The sequence below is a fragment of the Furipterus horrens genome, unplaced genomic scaffold (assembly GCF_987537825.1).
Source record: "Furipterus horrens unplaced genomic scaffold, mFurHor1.1.pri manual_scaffold_2, whole genome shotgun sequence".
NCBI lineage: Eukaryota > Metazoa > Chordata > Mammalia > Chiroptera > Furipteridae > Furipterus > Furipterus horrens.
The window spans coordinates 44599314-44617846 of NW_028327172.1; the positions used below are offsets into that span (position 1 = coordinate 44599314).

At 43.4% G+C, this 18533-nt stretch overlaps 1 protein-coding gene across 1 annotated transcript; it reads left to right on the forward strand.

Annotated features, from left to right (window-relative positions):
• The first annotated feature begins 3695 nt into the window (after positions 1–3695).
• Positions 3696–6798, forward strand: LOC150018429 (folate receptor alpha-like). The gene is made up of 4 exons (XM_090265019.1): positions 3696–3899; positions 5812–6000; positions 6130–6265; positions 6413–6798. The coding sequence occupies exons 1-4, from the start codon at positions 3711–3713 to the stop codon at positions 6688–6690; spliced, it is 792 nt and encodes a 263-aa protein (XP_090121145.1). The 5' UTR covers positions 3696–3710; the 3' UTR covers positions 6691–6798.
• Positions 6799–18533: the final 11735 nt, after the last annotated feature.

The window sequence follows — 18533 nt, forward strand, 5'->3', positions numbered from 1 at the left end:
AAGGCTTATTGAGAGAGAGAGAGGGAGAGACAGAGAGAGAGAGAGAGAGGAGGACATGAGTTGGGAGTCCATTTCTTTGCAAACCCTATAGCACCTTCTTTCTTGGCTGATTTTCCTCCAGCGATCCAGCTGCCTCCTCTGATTCTTCAGCCCCCTCCTGCACCAGGGGCCCAGACCTGTAGCCTTCCGGTGGGTATTGGGGCCCCATCTTTCCTAACCTTTCACTGCTGTCCACAGGCTGATGGCTCCCACATCTGCAACCACCTTTCCCCGGGTTGCACACACGCACCTTGACAAAACTAAGCTCAGCATTTTCTCCTGCCCGAATATGCTCCTACCCTCCACCTCCCCACCCACCAGTGGTATAACCCCCCACCTCAGGGAGTGAAAAAAGGAAGGTTTCTGTCCTTGGCTGGGATGGGAGTGGTTGAGAGTCTAAATTACACCAGACTCTTAGATGCTGTAGAACAGATACCTGTGTAGGTGGGTAAGTGAGTAGGAGATGGCAGGAGAGCTGGAATCTTGGAATAAATGAGGCTCTGGCCATCAAGAGAACGACCGTCTGTGATTTGGCAGCTGGAGGTGAGTGATGCCTGGGGCTGACAAGGTTGGAGGAGCTGCTGGCTCTGTAATTTGGGGACCCGGGAGCTCTTTGCTCTTTATAACTGGGAACTCAGAAGCCTGCTCTCCAGCCCTTGCCCTACAATTGGCTCTGTCCTGATTCCCTGAGTCTCATTCTCCTCTGTATCACGGGACAGGGATATTGGAAGTAGACCAGGTTATTTGAAAGAATCTGGCAATTCATATTGCAAGGTTTTATCAGACCTGAATTTTGGGGAGAAAATGGGGTAAGAGGAGCTTGGAGACTGGCCTTAGGCCTGCATTTATTATTATTATTTTTTTAGGCTCAAACTATTAATTCACCCCCTCCCATGGAGGCCTGGCTTGTGACCACATGCAATAATTAACTGCTGAGTGGCCTTCGCCCAGTCCCAGCCTCCACTCCTGGGCCCCATTCCCACTGCCTGTCCAAATGCCAGTCTCCTAGGCCACTAACCCACAGCCATTCCTGAAGTAAGGAGAGGGGAAGGAACTGGAGAGCTGAGCAGAAGCCTGAGCCACAGAGAGCCACCTCCACTCCCAGGTACGCCACTCCCCACTCCTTATCAGAGGCAACAAGCCCTCTGGTACTCCCAGCACGTGTTAAAGGATTTGCTGAGCTGGGAGGGTCCACTCTGCCTAAAGTGCAGAGAATGTAGAAGTTGAGGCTGAGGCCAGAGCAGAGCAGAGCAGGGCCTGCCTAAGGTTAAACTACTAAGTTAGTGCCCGTCCCTGAACTAGAACCCTGGGCACAGCACTGAGTTCTGAGTGTTTTAAGTCTGGGACCCTGGGGGGTGGGGGGTGTATGTCGAGGGTGACGGTTCTGAATGGTGGTGGGGTCTCACCTGGTCCAAGATCTGAAGCTGAGCTTGGGAAAGTGGGGAGAGGGGCTTGTAAAGTGATGCAGGTGGCACAGAGAGGAAGGGACCTCTGGCTCTAGAGAGCAGCCACAGAGAGAAAAACTACTGACTGACCAGGTGGGATCATATAGAACCTAGAGAAAGGGCTTTCTTGGCCCCCAGCCCAAGACTCCCCTAGTACTCTGCATCAGTTACCCCCCACGAGAGTCTCAGCACAGAGAAGGTACAGGGGACAAAAACTGAAGGAATTCTGGACTTGAGGATCCCAGTCAGACTTGAGTGGCCCCTGCTCTGTGACTTGGAGGACATCCTTCAAACTGTGCCCAACTGATTCTTCAGTCTGTGCCCAGCTGGCTATCATTTGTTGGGGTTTCTCCCCCAAAACACACATTTAATCCTCAGATGAGAAAACCAAGCTTCCATATAATCTGAGTTATTTTTCCCCAAGGTCAAGGAGGAGATGAGTATGAGGGCTGGGATTATGGACAGGCCGATCTGAAAGCCTGCGCTCTAAACTGTTAGACTTTGTTTCCCCAAGGAGCTTGATCCAAAGCACCTTGCAGTCCCCAAGAGCACAGATTAGGTCCTGGAATAAATAAATTAGCAAGTGATAGGATGAATGAACAGTGGAATAAATAGAGAAGCGAAATCTGGATTATGGAAGGGTATGGGGTACAGACAAAAAAGGGGGCTTCTATGGAAAGCAGCCTCACAGGGTGAACTGATAAATTCCTAACTAGGCAGGTCATTGTAGGTTAGTCACACCCCAGGAGTATATAACTTCTTTACTAAGAGGATATCTCTGCCTTAATGAAACCTGTCCATGGTCTCTGTGTATCTCATATATTAACACCCTTTGAAATGCCCCCTTTCAGACCCCTTCTTCTAATTATACCTGATAACGCTTTCAGACACCCCTTCTAAAGCTTGCAAGACAGTCTTTTGAAATCTTGCTTCCAGGCCTATCCTCTCTTTGACTGAAATTAACTCATAAAATTCTCTACAGGCTCTGGCGTTTTTTAGTTGACAGGGGTGAGGAAGAGGTGGGGGGGGGGGGGGGAGGAGGAAAAGAAGAAGGAGGAGAGCTAGGTGGGAATTCAGTTCCAGGTTTCCCTGAGCCCTGCTTGTTATCAGCCTGGAGACTGCCCAGCTCAGGTCTTGTCCATGAGGCCCAGGCAAGACACCTGAGCTCTACAGGAGATAGGAGCAATGTGGAGACAGGCAACTTTGTGAGCTGGGGGGTGCATAAGCTTTAGGGGCTGTGGGAAATGAGTGTTTTAGGAGAGCCAGACACCTACCTGCTCACAGGCGGGCTGAAGGACCAGTTACCTTCCAGAGCTCAGTGTCTGAGGTCAGAGGATTGAGGTGTTCTGATGGCTGAGTGGAGGCCAGCTCCGTGGCAGAGGGCTCAGGAGCCTCCCAAGGCCCCAGGGGCTGTCCCACTCTCTGCCAATGCCCACCCACCAAGCCTCTGTGCCCTGTGACATCCCTCAGGCCACATGGGCTCTGGGGGAGGGCAAATGATAAGGCTGGAAAGGACTGGAACCGGGCTTTTTAAAATAATTGGTAAAGAGGAAACAAACAAACAGGTCTGTAGTTTATCTGCAGCTCCAAAACTAAGGTATTTTAAACTTTTGCTCAAAGTCATTTGGTGTCAAAATCTGACCTGAAATTAATATAGTTTTTAAAAAATCCTCACCCGAGGATATATTTATTGATTTGAGAGAGAGACACAGAGATAGAGACATGGATACATGCCCTGACCAAGGGATTGAACCTGCAAACTTTTGGTGTATGGAACAATGCTCCAACCAACTGAATCACCAGGCCAGGGTTATAGTTTTTATTTACCCCACCGGTGTAGCTTTCACTGCAGAATGTGTGTCTGATTGTTGACTGCATGTTGAGTGTTTGTGTTACCTATTATAAAATCATAAACTTAAACTCTGAAATATTTGCCTCCAAGGATTCTGAACAACGGGTAGTGGACCCATGGCAATCTCCTGGTAATTTCTGCCTTTTGCCCACCCCACATCCCTTAGTTGTAAAATTTGATCCTCACAATCAAGTGGAGAAGTCAGCAAGGGCCCAGCCAAGGCCTGTCCCAGAGGGTGGGGTCTGATCCCACCCCTCACTGAGGCTGGGAAGACTGAGGTGTGGGGGTGGGGTGTAAACTGCCCTGGGCTTCCACAGGGCTCCACCCACCGGGACCTATTCCGACACTTTGAAGCCCCAACTTAACTTTCCTTGATGTTACTGACGGCAGCTTTTCCTTCAGGGACTGACATGGCCTTAACAATGACAACACTGCTGTTGCTCGTTCTGGCGTGGGGCCCCGTGGAATGGGCAGCCCGGGCCCACACTGAGCTTCTCAACATCTGTTTGGATGCCAAGCACCACAAGGAAAAGCCGGGCCCAGAGGACAAGCTGCACGAGCAGGTAGGCTGGCTGAGGTCGGGGTGGGTGGTCTGGGGTGCTTCTTAAAGTCCACGCCACGGGACCCCTGGGAGATTTCAAAAAGGCACTCAGGGTACTTGGGAGCCCTGGAAGGAAACCCAAGATTCCAGGGAGCATTCCAGGGACTGTGGTCACCCCCTCCCCATGTTTCCCAGCCCACTTTGCACTCCATGTTTTGTCAGTTGTAATTTGTTCTTCCCTGTGTGACTTTTGTCATCAAAATAAAAAATGTGAGAAATCTCTTTAAAGAAATCTAAGAAAACTAATCTGGGCGACTGTGTAGATAAAATGTGGGCCAGAGTTGTCGGTATAGTGTTCGCACCTCAACTTCTTGGCTGTAGGATTTCTGTCTTCTACAAATCAGGAAGCAGGCCCAGCAAGGCGCCTGGACCGACTCCTACCGGGGTTCATTTTGATTTCAGTTTAGATGGGGAGTTACCCGCCCCAAGGATCTGAGAGGAGAAAGTGCACACTGCACATAGTGGCTTCTTTTCTGCCAGCCAAACAGCTCAATAAAAGTGCATCTCCCAGTCCTGAGGCTGGGGGTGGGGCAACTTGATTCTTGCATCTAACAAACATTCATGCATCTAGCTGGGGCTCTCCACCACATTGGACCTGAGGTCTCCTACCTATGACAATTATTTTGCCACAACGCCTTTAATAACCTGAACCTATCTAAACATTTTTAAAAAGCCATATGACACCAAAACTATAAATAAAAAACAAAAGGAAGTCATTTGCAATATGCATTCCAATATGTAATGGTTCATTTTGATCTCATTAGCAGGTAATTATCTCAGGCTCCTGTTTGTGCTTATTTTGAACCATTGAGCAACAGATGCCAGTGTGGACTGACAAGTAGTGGTATAACATGGATACTTCCAGCAGCCTTGACTTTTAACTTCTTCAGCATATACATATATTATTTTATTTTATTTTTTAAAGATTTTATATATTTATTCTTAGAGAGAGGGGAAGGAAGGGAGAGAGAGAGGGAGAGAAACATCAATGTGATAGAGAAACATCAATTGGCCATCCCTCCCATACCCCCAACTGGGGACCCGGCCCACAGCCCAGACATGTGCCCCTACAAGGAATCAAACTGGTGACCCTTGGTTCCCAGGCCAGCACTCAGTCCACTGAGCTACACCAGCCAGGGCAGCCTATATATATTTTAAAGTGCATATTTTATTATCTTGTTTTGTACTAAATTCTAAGCCATTTGTTTCCATTCATTCAATTAGAATGTATTGAGCATTTATGTAATTAGAACTATTCTGGGATTACAATTATTTAACTTGCTTCTTCACCTGGTCATTGTCACCTTCTCAGTGAGGCTTGATTGGACCATTCTACAAAACTGCAAATTTCCATCCCTTTACCCTGCTTTAGTGTTTTTCCAAAGCATTTATCCTGTGAGAAGTGTTCATTGCTGTGTCCCCAGTTCCAAGAAAAATGCCTCGTTTAGAGTAAGTAGCAGCTCAATAAAGATTTAAATTAATTAATTTTGTAATGACTGCACCTCCCCAAAAGAGGACCCCCCTAACAGAAAGTATTTCCCTGAAACACTGTCTGCATTGGGGTACTGAAGATTCAAAGGGGAGAAGCTGCCTTAGAGTTACAGTGGTACCTCTGTACATGTTGTTAATTCGTTCTGGAATTTGTGATTGATGAAACTGACAAGTACCTATTGATGAAGCATTTTCTCTTGCTGGGCGGCATCGTGACTTGAACAAGTTCTAGCAAGTATGAATAAGCATCGAGTGCTGAAATATTTTTTCTCATCAAAATGCAACAAGTACAGGGTTTGATGAGTTCTGAAGGCGACGAGTACCAAGGTATGACTATATTCTGTGCTGGGTCTGGAACTTAGCCCTGTGTCTTCCCCACCCAGTGCAGCCCCTGGAAGAAGAACGCCTGCTGTTCTGTCAACACCAGCCAGGAAGCCCATAAGGATGTTTCCTACCTGTACAGATTTAACTGGGACCACTGTGGCCCCATGCAACCTGCCTGCAAGCGCCACTTCATCCAGGACACCTGCCTGTATGAGTGCTCCCCCAACCTGGGGCCCTGGATCCAGAAGGTGCAGTGTCCTCCCCACGTCTGCTGCCCAGACATCTCCTCACTCTGCCTCTCCAGCTTAGGGGCTATGCAGGGCTGGGCTGCTGAGAATCCTGAGTCTGAGTCCTTTTTCCCTCCTGACATCTCCCAGGTGAACCAGAGCTGGCGCAAGGAGCGGATCCTGAACGTGCCCCTGTGCAAAGAGGACTGTGAGAGCTGGTGGGAAGATTGCCGCACCTCCTACACCTGCAAGACCAACTGGCACAAGGGCTGGAACTGGACCTCAGGTGAGGGCCTGGGCAGGTGGGGAGGGAGGACTTGGGAGGTGGGGGGTGGAGGTGTGAGACCGGTATAGGAAGGGGTACAGTTGTGAGGCCAGCAGAACCAGAGATGGTTCTGAGCCCAGTGGCTGAAGGCCTTCCATCGTTCAACAGGCTCTAATCAGTGCCCAGTGAAGAATGCCTGCCACCCCTTTCATTTCTACTTCCCCACGCCTGCTGCTCTGTGCAATGAAATCTGGAGTCACTCCTACAAAGTCAGCAACTACAGCCGAGGGAGTGGCCGCTGCATCCAGATGTGGTTCGACCCAGCCCAGGGCAACCCCAACGAGGAGGTGGCGAGGTTCTATGCTGAGACCATGAGTGGGGCTGGGCTCCATAGGGCCTGGCCTCTCCTCTTTGGCCTGGCCTTAATGTTCCTGGTGCTCAGCTGAGCTCCTTTCACCTCCTGATACCTGGACATCCCTGCCCAGTTCAGCCCCACAGTGCAGCTCCCATGGTGGCAACTCTGTGCACAATTTGAATAAATCAGATATCCTGCATGTGTCTTGCAAACTGTTTGGGTGTGAATGGGAATATGACTTTTGCTTCCCAGTTTCCATTGATAGAAGCCAGTGAGACTTGGTCAGTTTCCAGCTCTGATACTTGCTATTAATTTTTCAGATACCTAACTATTCTTCTAACTGAGGACATATTCATAGCTTCAAGTTCATCTTTTAGTGCAGCTCTTACGTAGAGTCAGGCCCAGGATTTTATCACTTGAATTGGAGGCAAGCCTCCCAGGGTTGACTATTCTGCCCTGTGCTCAGCTGTCCAGTAGAAGAGACAGGACTGGGAGTGCCCAGCATGTTCTGGCTGGCTGACTGGGAAGAAGCGAAGGGTCCAACAAGAGCCCCTACCCCACTTTAGCTAATACCCTCAAAGCACTACCTGCCAGGCATTGTCCTAAATGTTTTATCTTTATGCCCATAGTGTGTTGATACTGTTGTCTGAATTTTACATATGTGAAGATGGGCACATAAATTCAGAAACATGGCCAAAGCCATCCTCTGCATAAGAGTTGGAATTCCACTCCAGGCAATCTGGCTCTTGAGAACAAGCTCTTTCCCTAGTGGAGTGGATAAATATGTGCATCTTTTTAATTTTTTTAAATTTTTAATTTTTTGGTATGTTTTATTGATTATGCCGTTACAGCTGTCGCAATTTCTTTTCCCTTTGCTCCCCTCCACGCAGCAACTACCCTCCCTCCAGCAGTCCCCCGCCCTTAGTCCATGTCCATGGGTCGTGCACAAAGCTCTTCTCAACATCTCCCTGTCCATTCCCCACCCTCCTACTATGCTTCTTAATTCCTGCACCATTTCCCTCCCTCTCCCTCTTCCCCCTCCCAGCTGACCTCTCCCCGCCATGCTCCCCATACCTATGATTCTGTTCCTACTCTGGTTGTCTGCTTAGTTTGCCTTTGTTTCCATTTCCTGGCTTCTGCTGTTGATAGTTGTGATATTGTTCTCATTTTAATATTCATAGTTTTGATATTTTTCTTAAATAAGTCACTTTAACATTTCATATAATAATGGCCTGTTGATAAAGAACTCCTTCAGCTTTACCTTGTCTGGGAAGCACTTTATCTGCCCTTCCATTCTGAATGATAGCTTTGCTGGATAGAGTAATCTTGGTTGTAGGTCCTTGCTTTTCAACACTTTGAGTATTTTCTGCCAGTCCCTTCTTGCCTGCAAAGTTTCTTTTGAGAAATCAGCTGATGGTCTTATAGGTACCCTTTTGTAGGTAATTCTCCTCTTCTCTCTTGCTGCTTTTAAGACTCTCTTTATCCTTAACCTCTGGCATTTTGCTTATGATGTGTCTTGGTGTGGTCCTTCCTGGGTCTAGTTTGTTTGGGACTCTCTGTGCTTCCTGGACCCGTATGTCCATTTCCTTCCCCAAATTAGGGAAGTTTTCCTTCATTATTTTTTCACATAAGCTTTCAATTTCTTGCTCTTCCTCTTCACCTTCTGGCACCCCTATGATTGGGATGTTGCCATGTTTAAAGTAATCCCAGAGGTTCCTAAGCCTCTCCTCATTTTTTTCAATTCTTATTTCCCTCCCTGTACTGGTTGACTGTTTGTTTCTTCCTTATGTTGCAATTTGCTGATTTGAATCCTGATTTTCTTTCCTTCACCACTTGTTTCCTATGGGTTTTCCTTCATTTCAGCCAGGACAGCCTTCATTCTTTCCCCATCCTGTTTAATCTTTGCTGTCAAGTCTGTGAGCATCCTAATCACCAATGCCTTAAACTGTGCGTCTGTTAAGTTGTCTGTCTTCTGGTGTGTTAGGTGTGCTATGTTTGCCTCTGTGATCTGGGTGGGGCTGTTGTACCTCTTATGTTATAGGAGGCAGAGCTTTAGGTATTGGTTAGTGCTGGTGACCATTTCACCGTGTTTTGGTGCTATATGTGGCGGAGGGGTCTGAGAGGGAACAGTGCCAGCTTCCACTGCTTTTCCAGGCACTTCCCCCGCTTCCCATAATAAGTAAGCTGCATCCTTTTCAAGTCTGGTAGCTTCTTCCTCCGCCCAAGCCCCGACTTGCTTTCACAGTCAGAGCAATGTGGCTCTATTTTCCCAGGCTCTGGAATTGCAAGCTACACAGTCTGGTTTGGGGCTGGGATCGTTTCTTGGGTTTAAACGGTATGACTGTGTTTTTCGTCATGGCTGCTGCTAGCCATGCCTGCCTTCTGCTCTCCGGAGAACCTCTAGCTATGCTGCCACCAAGTACTGACCCCACTCCTCTGTCTCTCTATCCCAGTTCCGCCCTTCCTACCTTTCTGGTTGATTATTTCTTCTTTATTTCTTTGCCGAACTTCCCTGTAGTTTTTATTTTTTTGATTTTTCTGGGGTTTTTTAGTTTTGAAATGGTTGTAAATTTCTTGTTAGTTGTGAGGAGACACGGCGCGTGTATTTACGCCTCCATCTTGGCCAGAAGTCACCGCTATTATTCAGTTTGTGCATCTTGAAGGGATATTGGACCCACACCTGGCCAGAGGAACTGGGCCTGAAATATTCTGGCAGAGCTAGGACTGGATCCCAAACCTAGACTCCTAGAACAGGTTCCAGAACAAGGATGTGACAGGTTTTTAGGCATTGATCTCCCATTAAGTATAGTTTGTAGCAGTTGTAATAAGCTGGGTTATGTTACAGTACCATCCCTAATGTCTCAGTGCCTTGACACAACTAGCATGCATTTCTTGCTCAAGCCATAGTGAGTAATGTGGGTTGTCAAGGGGATTCCGCTTGGCACTCAGTGACCCAGGCTGAGGGAGGCTCCACTCATCACATACTTCCACAAGGCAGGCAAAGGGAACTTGGTGAATTCCATTCAGGCTCTTCAACCCTCCACCCAACACTTATATTGTTGGCCAGTACCAGCTTTGATAGTGACTAACTTCAAGAAGACCAGGAAAATACAGTCCTACGGGTGCCTGGAAGCACAGGGGAATCCGAAAGTTCGTCAACAGAACGAATGACTGTTACACAGACTGTTATGTTATGGTCAGTATATTTCTGGCATGGTCATGCTTAGAAATTTATTTTTTTGCCCTGTCCCAGTGGCTCGGTTAATTGAAGTGTTTTCCCATACACCAAAAGGTTGCAGGTTCAATCCTGGTCAGGGTACATTACCTAGGTTTCAGGTTCAATCCCTAGTTGGGGTGTGTGTGGGAAGCAACTGAGCAATGTTTCTATCTCACATTGATATTCCTCTCTCTCTCTGCCCCTATTTCTCTCTCCATCAACTCACTAAACATATCCTTGGGTGAAGATTAAAAATTTTATTTTTTTCTGTTTGGTCATGGTAATAAGGAGGATCATTTTTAACAACATGAAAAGTAGAGCAATCAACAGGCTACCACACTAAACAATCTTGTGAACAAGGCCAACTGATGTATTCTCTACAGAACTAGTGGGTGAAGTGACTGAGAATGAGGCAAGTGCTAAGCAAATTGCCAAAAGCCAGGCAGTGTCATTGTTCCCTCTCCGAGCCCCCCACCACAAGTAGAGCCACAAGTGGTGAAACAAGTGGCCCCACCCTGGCAATTACATAAGGCTCCACCCCACTCAATTTTTAGGTGTCTTTTTCTATAGTAGGCCATGCTACTAAGGGAATAAAAGCAGCTCTACCTGATACACAGAAACAAACACAGGGAGGCTGCCAAATTGAGGAAACAAATAAATGTAGCCCAAATGAAAGAACAGAACAAAACCCCAGAAAAAGAACTAAATGACTTGAAGACAGCTATCAGATGCAGAGTTCAAAGCACTGGTGATCAGGATGCTCAAAGAACTCACAGAGTATAGCAAAAAAAAGAAAGAAAGAAATGAAGGTTACACAAAGTAAAATAAAGAAAAATATACAGGGAACCAACAATGAAGGGAAGGAAGCTGGGATTCAAATTAACAATTTGGAACAAAAGGAATAAATAAACATTCAACCAAAACAGAAAGAAGAAACAAAAATGCAAAAAAAAGAGAGAGGCTTAGGAATCTCTGGGACAACTTTAAATGTACCAACATCCAAACCATAGAGGTGCCAGAAGGAGAAGAGAAAGAGCAAGAAATTGAAAACTTATTTGAAAAAAATAATGAAAGAAAACTTTCCTGATTTGGTGAAGCAAATAGATGTACAAGTCCAGGAAGCACAGTGAGTCCCAGACAAGCTAGATTCAAAGAGGACCACACCAAGATACATCATAATTAAAATGCCAAAGGTTAAAAATAAAGAGAGAACCTGAAAAGCAGAGAGTTACCTACAAAGGAGTTCCCATAGGACTCAGCTTATTTCTCAAAAGAAACTTTGCAGGCAAGAAAGTACTGGCAAGAAGTATTCAAAGTGATGAAAGCCAAAGACCCACAAACAAGGTTACTCTACCCAGCAAAGCTATCATTCAGAATGGAAGGGCAGATAAAGTGCTTCCCAGACAAGGTAAAGCTAAAGGAATTCATCATAACCAAGCCGTTATTACATAAAATGTTAAAGGGACTTATTTAAGGATAAGAAGATAAAAACTATGAACACTAAAGTGACAACAAACTCACAACTATCAACTTAATCTAAAAAAACAAAAACAAACTAAGCAAGCAACCGGAACAGGAAAAGAATCATAGGTACAGAGATCATTTGGAGGGTTATCAGCTGGGTTGGGGAAGAGGAAGAATGGGGGAAATGGTGCAGGGATTAAGAAGCATAATTGGTAGGAACAAAATAGACAAGGGGATTTTAAGAATAGTACAGGAAAGGGAGAAGCCAAAGAACTTACACACTTGACCCATGGACATGTACTTAGGGGGAGATTGCTGGATGGAAGGGGATACTGGGTGGATGAGGCATAGGGACAAAACTGGGACAACTGTTAACAGCATAATGAATAAAATACACTTTAAAAAATTTTAAAAAGAATCTCTTTTAGAGAGAGTGTTTATTCCAGATGGCACAAGTGTGGTTAGCTAAATTGAGGGTTAGCAATCAGAGCCAGGAGAAGGAAAAAGAGCTGTATCATATGACTAAAAAAGAACATGAAGCACATTACCAAAAATACCAACACAACAAGCACAATCATCCTTTCTGTCAACTTCACTATTTCTTTAAAAATTATTTCTTCTTACCTGTTTGCGCATTACCATTTTCCTTCTTAGAAATCTTTTGCTTTGGGGCTGGAATTTTTCTGGACATGTACCAGGGGCTCTGATAGGGTGAATTATCCAAGTGTTGGTTTATGGTGGTGATGTCAGATCCATGAATCCATTTTACTGTCAGTCAATTGTGGCAGCATCTTTAGGAAAACAAAAGGAGAGAACAGAAACCACTTGAAAACAGTACCAAATGATCTGATCAATCCATTCATTGCCAATAGCAGAATGATACAGAGAAGAACAGAGCATGACCCTCCTGGTGAGATGGTTCATGAGGTCTCAGTTGATGGCTACTTTCCAAAGGACATATAAGAACCTGGGAAAGAAGAGGTGCACAAGGAGAGTTAGTCTTCTCAACCACTTTACCCAATTTATTTTTGATAATTCCATTTGTCTCCTCTATTTGCCGGAGCTCTGTGGGTGATATGGACAGTGAATGTATTTAGAAATCTTGAGGGCCTTACCGTCTGTTAAGTAAGATGTGTATCAAAATTATTATCAATAGTAAAAAGTGATTTTAAACAAAGCCATAAAATCATCTTGGAAATAAACTTGTTGATAGTCATCATGCAAGTCATTGCCTGTGAACCTGAGTATGCTTTTACCCATTAAAAAGGTCAATTGTAACTGACCATTCAGTCAAAACCCTTTACCTTGCATAAAATTCATCTTGAAGGGATGTGCTCCTCTTTTTGTTTTCATCTTCCTTTACATTATGGACATGATGAACAGGGCAGCTCTTATAATATTGATAAGCTAATTTTAAAAACAGAGCATACCAATTTTCCCTAATTATTTTTAGCATCCTCCTTGAATACTTCTTTGCCTATGATTGCCATGCTATTAGAGAGCAAATTTTTGGTGTATTATAGCATCTGTCTAGGAAGTGCCAGGACATGGATGATTTTGGTGTAAAATACATCTTGATAGTTTGACTATTCTGAATTTAGGGCCTGATTTAGAGAAGAGAAACTGAAAAAAGTGTTATCAGGAAATAATGTTAGTCTTGGCTGTGTTATTAATGAAAAATATATTTTATAATCTTGTCATTAAGAATTTTAACATTTCTAGAAGTGAGGAAACCTACTGTTTTATATCATGACCTAAAAGCATGATATGAGCCAGCACAAAGTCAAAAAAATTAACATGTTTTCTGAGAAGTAAAAGTTCACATTCAGGTTGGGTAAGGGCCTTAACACTGTTGTAAGGGGAAAACATACAAGAAACAAAAATAAGTTTATTTCTTTATGGAAGTGAATGTATACATTTTTTTTTGTAGGAGTGGTCAACATTATTTAAAACTTTATGCTTTTTAAATTAAAAATAATCTGAAGAAGCACTTCTGGAATGGCAGAGGACAGACATTTGAAAATTTTACTCCATAAGAGCAAGAACATGGGCAAAACATCAAACTCAACTTTTCCAGAACTCTGCAAATTAGTCAAAACTTTCAAAAATCTAAGGAGCATTTATTCAAGAAACATGGTTTAATCTCAGTAGGAAATAACAAGTTCTTGGGATTTTGACTTGTTTTTTCCCCTTACTCCTCTCCCCAACTCTATGGGGGCCATCAAAACCAGCTATCTCACAATTGCAGTAGCTATGAAAAACAGCAGCCTCGTAGCCACTAGAGGGGGCAGAGTGGGTGTGGAATTCCTCCAAAAGCTCTATCCCTAGAGAAATGTCACTAGTATATTATTTATCTGGTAGCTACTGGCAAGAGCCCCATTCATAGGGCTAGTCTTATTTGACCTGACTCAGAGCTGACACAGTGAGAAACCCCATCCCTAGGTATCTGTCTAAATAATCAGCAGAAAACTGTTTGACATCCCAGCTTCCTGAGGCAAGAAAACCAACTGAGACAAAAAAAAAAAAAAGTGTGTGTGGGGAAGAGCTGGCAAAAAAACTTAAAAGGAATATTGGGAATAAGATGTAGATAGAGGGCTTTGAAAAACTGACACATACCCTGCGGCTCTAGTAATCCACATGCATTTGCAGAACTATATGTAAATTCAGGAAATACATGAAAAGGCCTCATTCTCTCAATTCTAGTAATCCTGAAGCAGGAAATGAGGGATACGGTAGAGTAAACCTACAGAGTTTTGAAGGCTAGCCTGAACTAATAACACAAAGTCTCTTGGCAAAGACTAGGAAATATTTAAGGAAATCTCTGTCCACTCATTAGTGGGGCAGAAATGTCAGTGACCACACATAACAAAGAAAAGATGCTTTACAGAATTAGTCCTTGAAAATCAACAAACTAACAGAAACGAGCCCTGGGAGTATCTAATTTCCAGAGATGCCATATTATATCATTAAAAATTTCCAGTTTTTACCATGTCCCCAATACAATGAAACATGCAAAGAAACAGGAGAGTATGGCCCATACACAGGAGAAAAAAGGCAATCAATAGAAATTGTCCCCAAGGAAACCCAGATGTTGAATTTATTAGACAAAGCCTTTAAATCAGCCATTATAAAAAGGAACTAGAGGAAACTATGTCTAAAGGATTCAAGGAAAATATAAAAATGATGTCTGACCAAAAAGAATATTAATAAAGAGATATAAATTAATTTCTTAATCATATAGAAATTCTGGAGTTGAACAATAACTAAAATTAAAAATTTACTAGAACTTCCTTAACTTGATCTACAAAAAAAATCCTAATCATATTTAATGGTAAGAAACTGGAAGATTTCCCACTAAGGTCAGATATAAGGCAAGGATGTCCCTCTCCCCACTCCCTTTCAACATCATACTGAAAGTTCCAACTAATGCAATAAGATAAGAAAATGATATAAAAATATACAGATTGGGAAGGAAGAAATAAACTTATCTTTGCTCATAGGTGGCATGTTCTTCTGTATAGGAAATCCAAAAAATTGAAAAAAATGTCCTGGAACTGATAAGGAAATATAACAAGGTTGTAGGATACAATATTAATATACAAAAATCAATTGCCTCCCCACATATTAGCAACAAACAAGTGGAATTTGAAGTAAAAAACAAAACAAGGCCTGACTGGTATGGCTCATTTGGTTAGGTGTTGTTCCACAAAGTGAAACGTCACTGGTTCAATCCTTGATCAGGGCACACACCTGGGTTGTGGGTTTGGTGTGCAGTTAGGGTGCATACGAGAAGCCACCCATTGATGTTTCTCTCTTACATCAGTGTTTCTCTCCCTCTCTTCTCCTTCCTTTCCCTCTCTCTAAAAATAAAGAAAATCTTTAAAACAAAACAATATTATTTATTTTAGCATCCAGAAAAATGAAATACTTAGGAATAAATATAACTAAATATGTACAAGATCTATGTAATGAAAACAAAATACAAGAACTAAATAAATGGAGAGATATTTCAGGTTCATGAGTAAGATTCAATATTATCATGGTATCGGTTATTACCAACTTCATCTATAGGTTCAATGCAATCCCAATCAAAATCCAAAATTTATTTTATAGATATTGACAAACTGATTCTACAGTTTATACAAAGTCTGTCCAGAAGGTATCCAGCCATGTAATATGAAAAATAGAGAATTCCTGAAGAAGACACAAGTAACATTGTACAGAAGACAATGATGCCTCAGTCCCCTTCAAAGTAGGCACATTGGGACCTCACACAGTTCTTTCTCAAACACCATCAGCTGCCCTGCTGTATTTTTGTGAATCTCATTGATGGTCTGAAATGTCTTCTCTTTCAAAGGTGATTTTAGTTTTGGGAAAAGCCAGAAGTTACAGGGCACCAAATATGGGCTGTAGGTGGACTGAGTAACGTGAATGATTTGATGTTTCACCAAAAAACTGTATGAGATGTGATGCATGAGTGGCCATGCTTTCTTGATGAAACTGCCAATTACCAGTTGCCCATAGCTATCGTCTTCCGGTCATCCGAATAGTTTCCAGGCAGGAATGTTCAAGCTTAACGCAAAATTTGATGCAGATTTGTTGCTCTACTTGCTCACTCATTTTGAATATGATGTCCACACAGCACACATGCTCACTCGACATCTACCACGACCACTGACTAGTACAGTGAAGTTGTCATTGTTCACACATGTGTATTCCAGTCAACTTTCCTTGGCTGTCAGGTTACGTCAATGTAGCACAAACTGTTCTTGTTATAGTAACAATGGAAATCTCTGTATCTTCTCAATTTTGTTATGAACATTAAAATGCTCAAAAAAAGTTTGAATTAAAAAACTATACTAGAGGTGCTCAAGAACAGATTTGGTGTAGCAGAAGAAAGGTCTATGAACTTGCATGTCAAATGCAGAAACTGTTGCAGGAAGACAGATTTCTGGGTAGGGGCATTCTCATGCCCCTCCACCCAGGTGGCATCCCATGACTCAGGAGATGATGAGCAACTCTTGTCTCTGCCTTCAGTTTTAGGCTGTTGAGGTCACTGAGTCGTGGAATCCTGGGTAAAACAGGTTCTGTTGTGTACTCCATCTGCTTCCTTGTTAATGAAGTCTTAAAAAGGAGCTGGCCTTGAGGATTAGTGTGTCTGTCTTGCTTCCTTGATAGGTGCTAGCTAAACCAGGAGTTACCCTGGCTGTATTTTACATATTAATGCTACTGTAAGAATTCTTTCACTTGTAAAATTCTCCTGTTGTTGGCTGGAATGTCACACCCCCTGTTCTGGTAGCTTTTGAAATCCTAATAATAAAAAGAGGATGAGGCTTCCCGCTCTCTGCTGATGGTCAGAGCGAGCCACAGTCCTCCGTTCGTTATTGGCCAATAATCCTGCCTGCCGGATTTATTTCAGCATCCGAAATCATAAGCAACACTACAGAAACTGTCCACTCTTAAGAACCAAAAAAATGAACAAAACTAACAGAGCCTCAGGGACCTGTGGGAATGCCATCAAGTGTACTGAAATATGCACAATGGGAGTCCTAAGAGGAGGAGAATGGGTGGGGGGAGAGAAAAATTTGTAAAATAATGGTCAAAATATCTCAAATTTTATAAAAACATTAAGCTATACATCTAAGAAGCTAAATTAACTCCAAGTAGGATAAACTCAAAGAAATTCACACTTATGCATGTCAGAGTTAAAACCATTGAAAGACAAAGACGAAGAGAGAATCTTGAAAGTAGCAATAGAAAAAGAACTCGAAGTTCCAGTCAAGATGGAGACCTAGGTAGACATGCCTCACCTCCTTGCACAACCATAAGGATTACGTCTACCTTAAAACAACAAAACAACCAGAACTACCAGAAAATTGAACTGCATGAAAGTTCAACAAAGATATAAAGAAGTAATACTCATCTGGACAAGTAGGAGGGGTGGAGATGAGGAGCTCGGGTAGGGAGGATGTGGTGTGGCAGCCATGGAAGTGACAAGGCAGTGACTGTGGCTGGCAGGCAGAACCAGCAGTCACACATTATAAAAGCCAGGTGGGACACCTGGGGAGCAATTCCAGTCTCAGGCCAGACCATGCAGCTCACAGTTCCAGCACTGGGAAAATAAAGCCTCATTGCTTCTGGCTGTGAAAACCAGTGGGGGTTGGGGCAGCAGAAGAAACTGCCATCAGTCTCAGGAGAGTCTGTTTAGAGGGTATCCATGGTCCTAGAATGTACACAAACCCACCCACTCTGGGAACCATCATGAGGGCAACAGCTAGAGGGGTGCCAGTTGCACATGGGACATGAGCGAAACGACTGGAAAAGAGGCAAATGCTGCACAAGCAGCATTGTTCCCTCTCTGACCCCTCCCCCACATACAGTGTCACAAGGTGGTGAAACGGGTCACCCAGCACTAACGAATAACTAAGGTTCTGCCCCTTACAACATAATAGGTGAGACAGCTCTACCTAATACACAGAGCCAAACACAGAAGGCAGTCAAGCTGAGGAGACAGAAGTATGGCCCAAAAGAAGGAGCAGATCAAGGCTCCAGAGGGAGAACTAAGCGACAGGAAGATGGACAAGATAACAGACAGTGTTCAAAACAGTGGTGATAACCATGCTCACAGAAATGACTGAGTATGGCAAATGCAGAAGGGAAGAAGTGAGGGCTACACTAAGTGAAATGAAAAAAAAAATCCACGTGAAACCAATAGTGAAGGGAAAGAATCTGGGGTTCAAATCAATGATTTGGAACATAAAGAAGAAATAAACAGTCAACCAGTACAGAATGAAGAAATAAGAATTGAAAAAAACAAAGAGAGACTTAAGAAACTCGGGGACAACTTTAAACATAACAACATCCGAATCACAGAGGTACCAGAAGGAGAAAAGGAAGAGTAAGAAATTGAAAACTTATGTGAAAAAATAATGAACAAAAACTTCCCTAATTTGGTGAAGGAAATAGATGTACAAGTCCAGGAAGCACAGAGAGCTCTAAACAAGCTAGACCCAAAGAAGACCACACCAAGACACATCACAATTAAAATACTAAAGTTTAAAGATAAAGAAATAATTTTAAAAGCAGCAAGAGAAAAACAGAGTTACTTACAAAGGAGTTCCCAAAACACTATAAGCTGATTTCTCAAAAGAAACTTTGCAGGCAAGAAGGGACTGGCAAGAAGTATTCAGAAGTTATGAAAAGCAAGGATCTACAACCAAGATTACTCTATCCAGCAAAGCTATCATTTAGAA

Excerpts from the sequence above, each read along its gene's own strand:
- LOC150018429 (XM_090265019.1), top strand. The coding sequence starts at position 3,711 with ATGTTACTGACGGCAGCTTTTCCTTCAGGGACTGACATGGCCTTAACA. Across the intron at positions 3,900-5,811 it reads AGGACAAGCTGCACGAGCAG|TGCAGCCCCTGGAAGAAGAA; the intron begins GTAGGCTGGCTG and ends TTCCCCACCCAG. Across the intron at positions 6,001-6,129 it reads TGGGGCCCTGGATCCAGAAG|GTGAACCAGAGCTGGCGCAA; the intron begins GTGCAGTGTCCT and ends GACATCTCCCAG.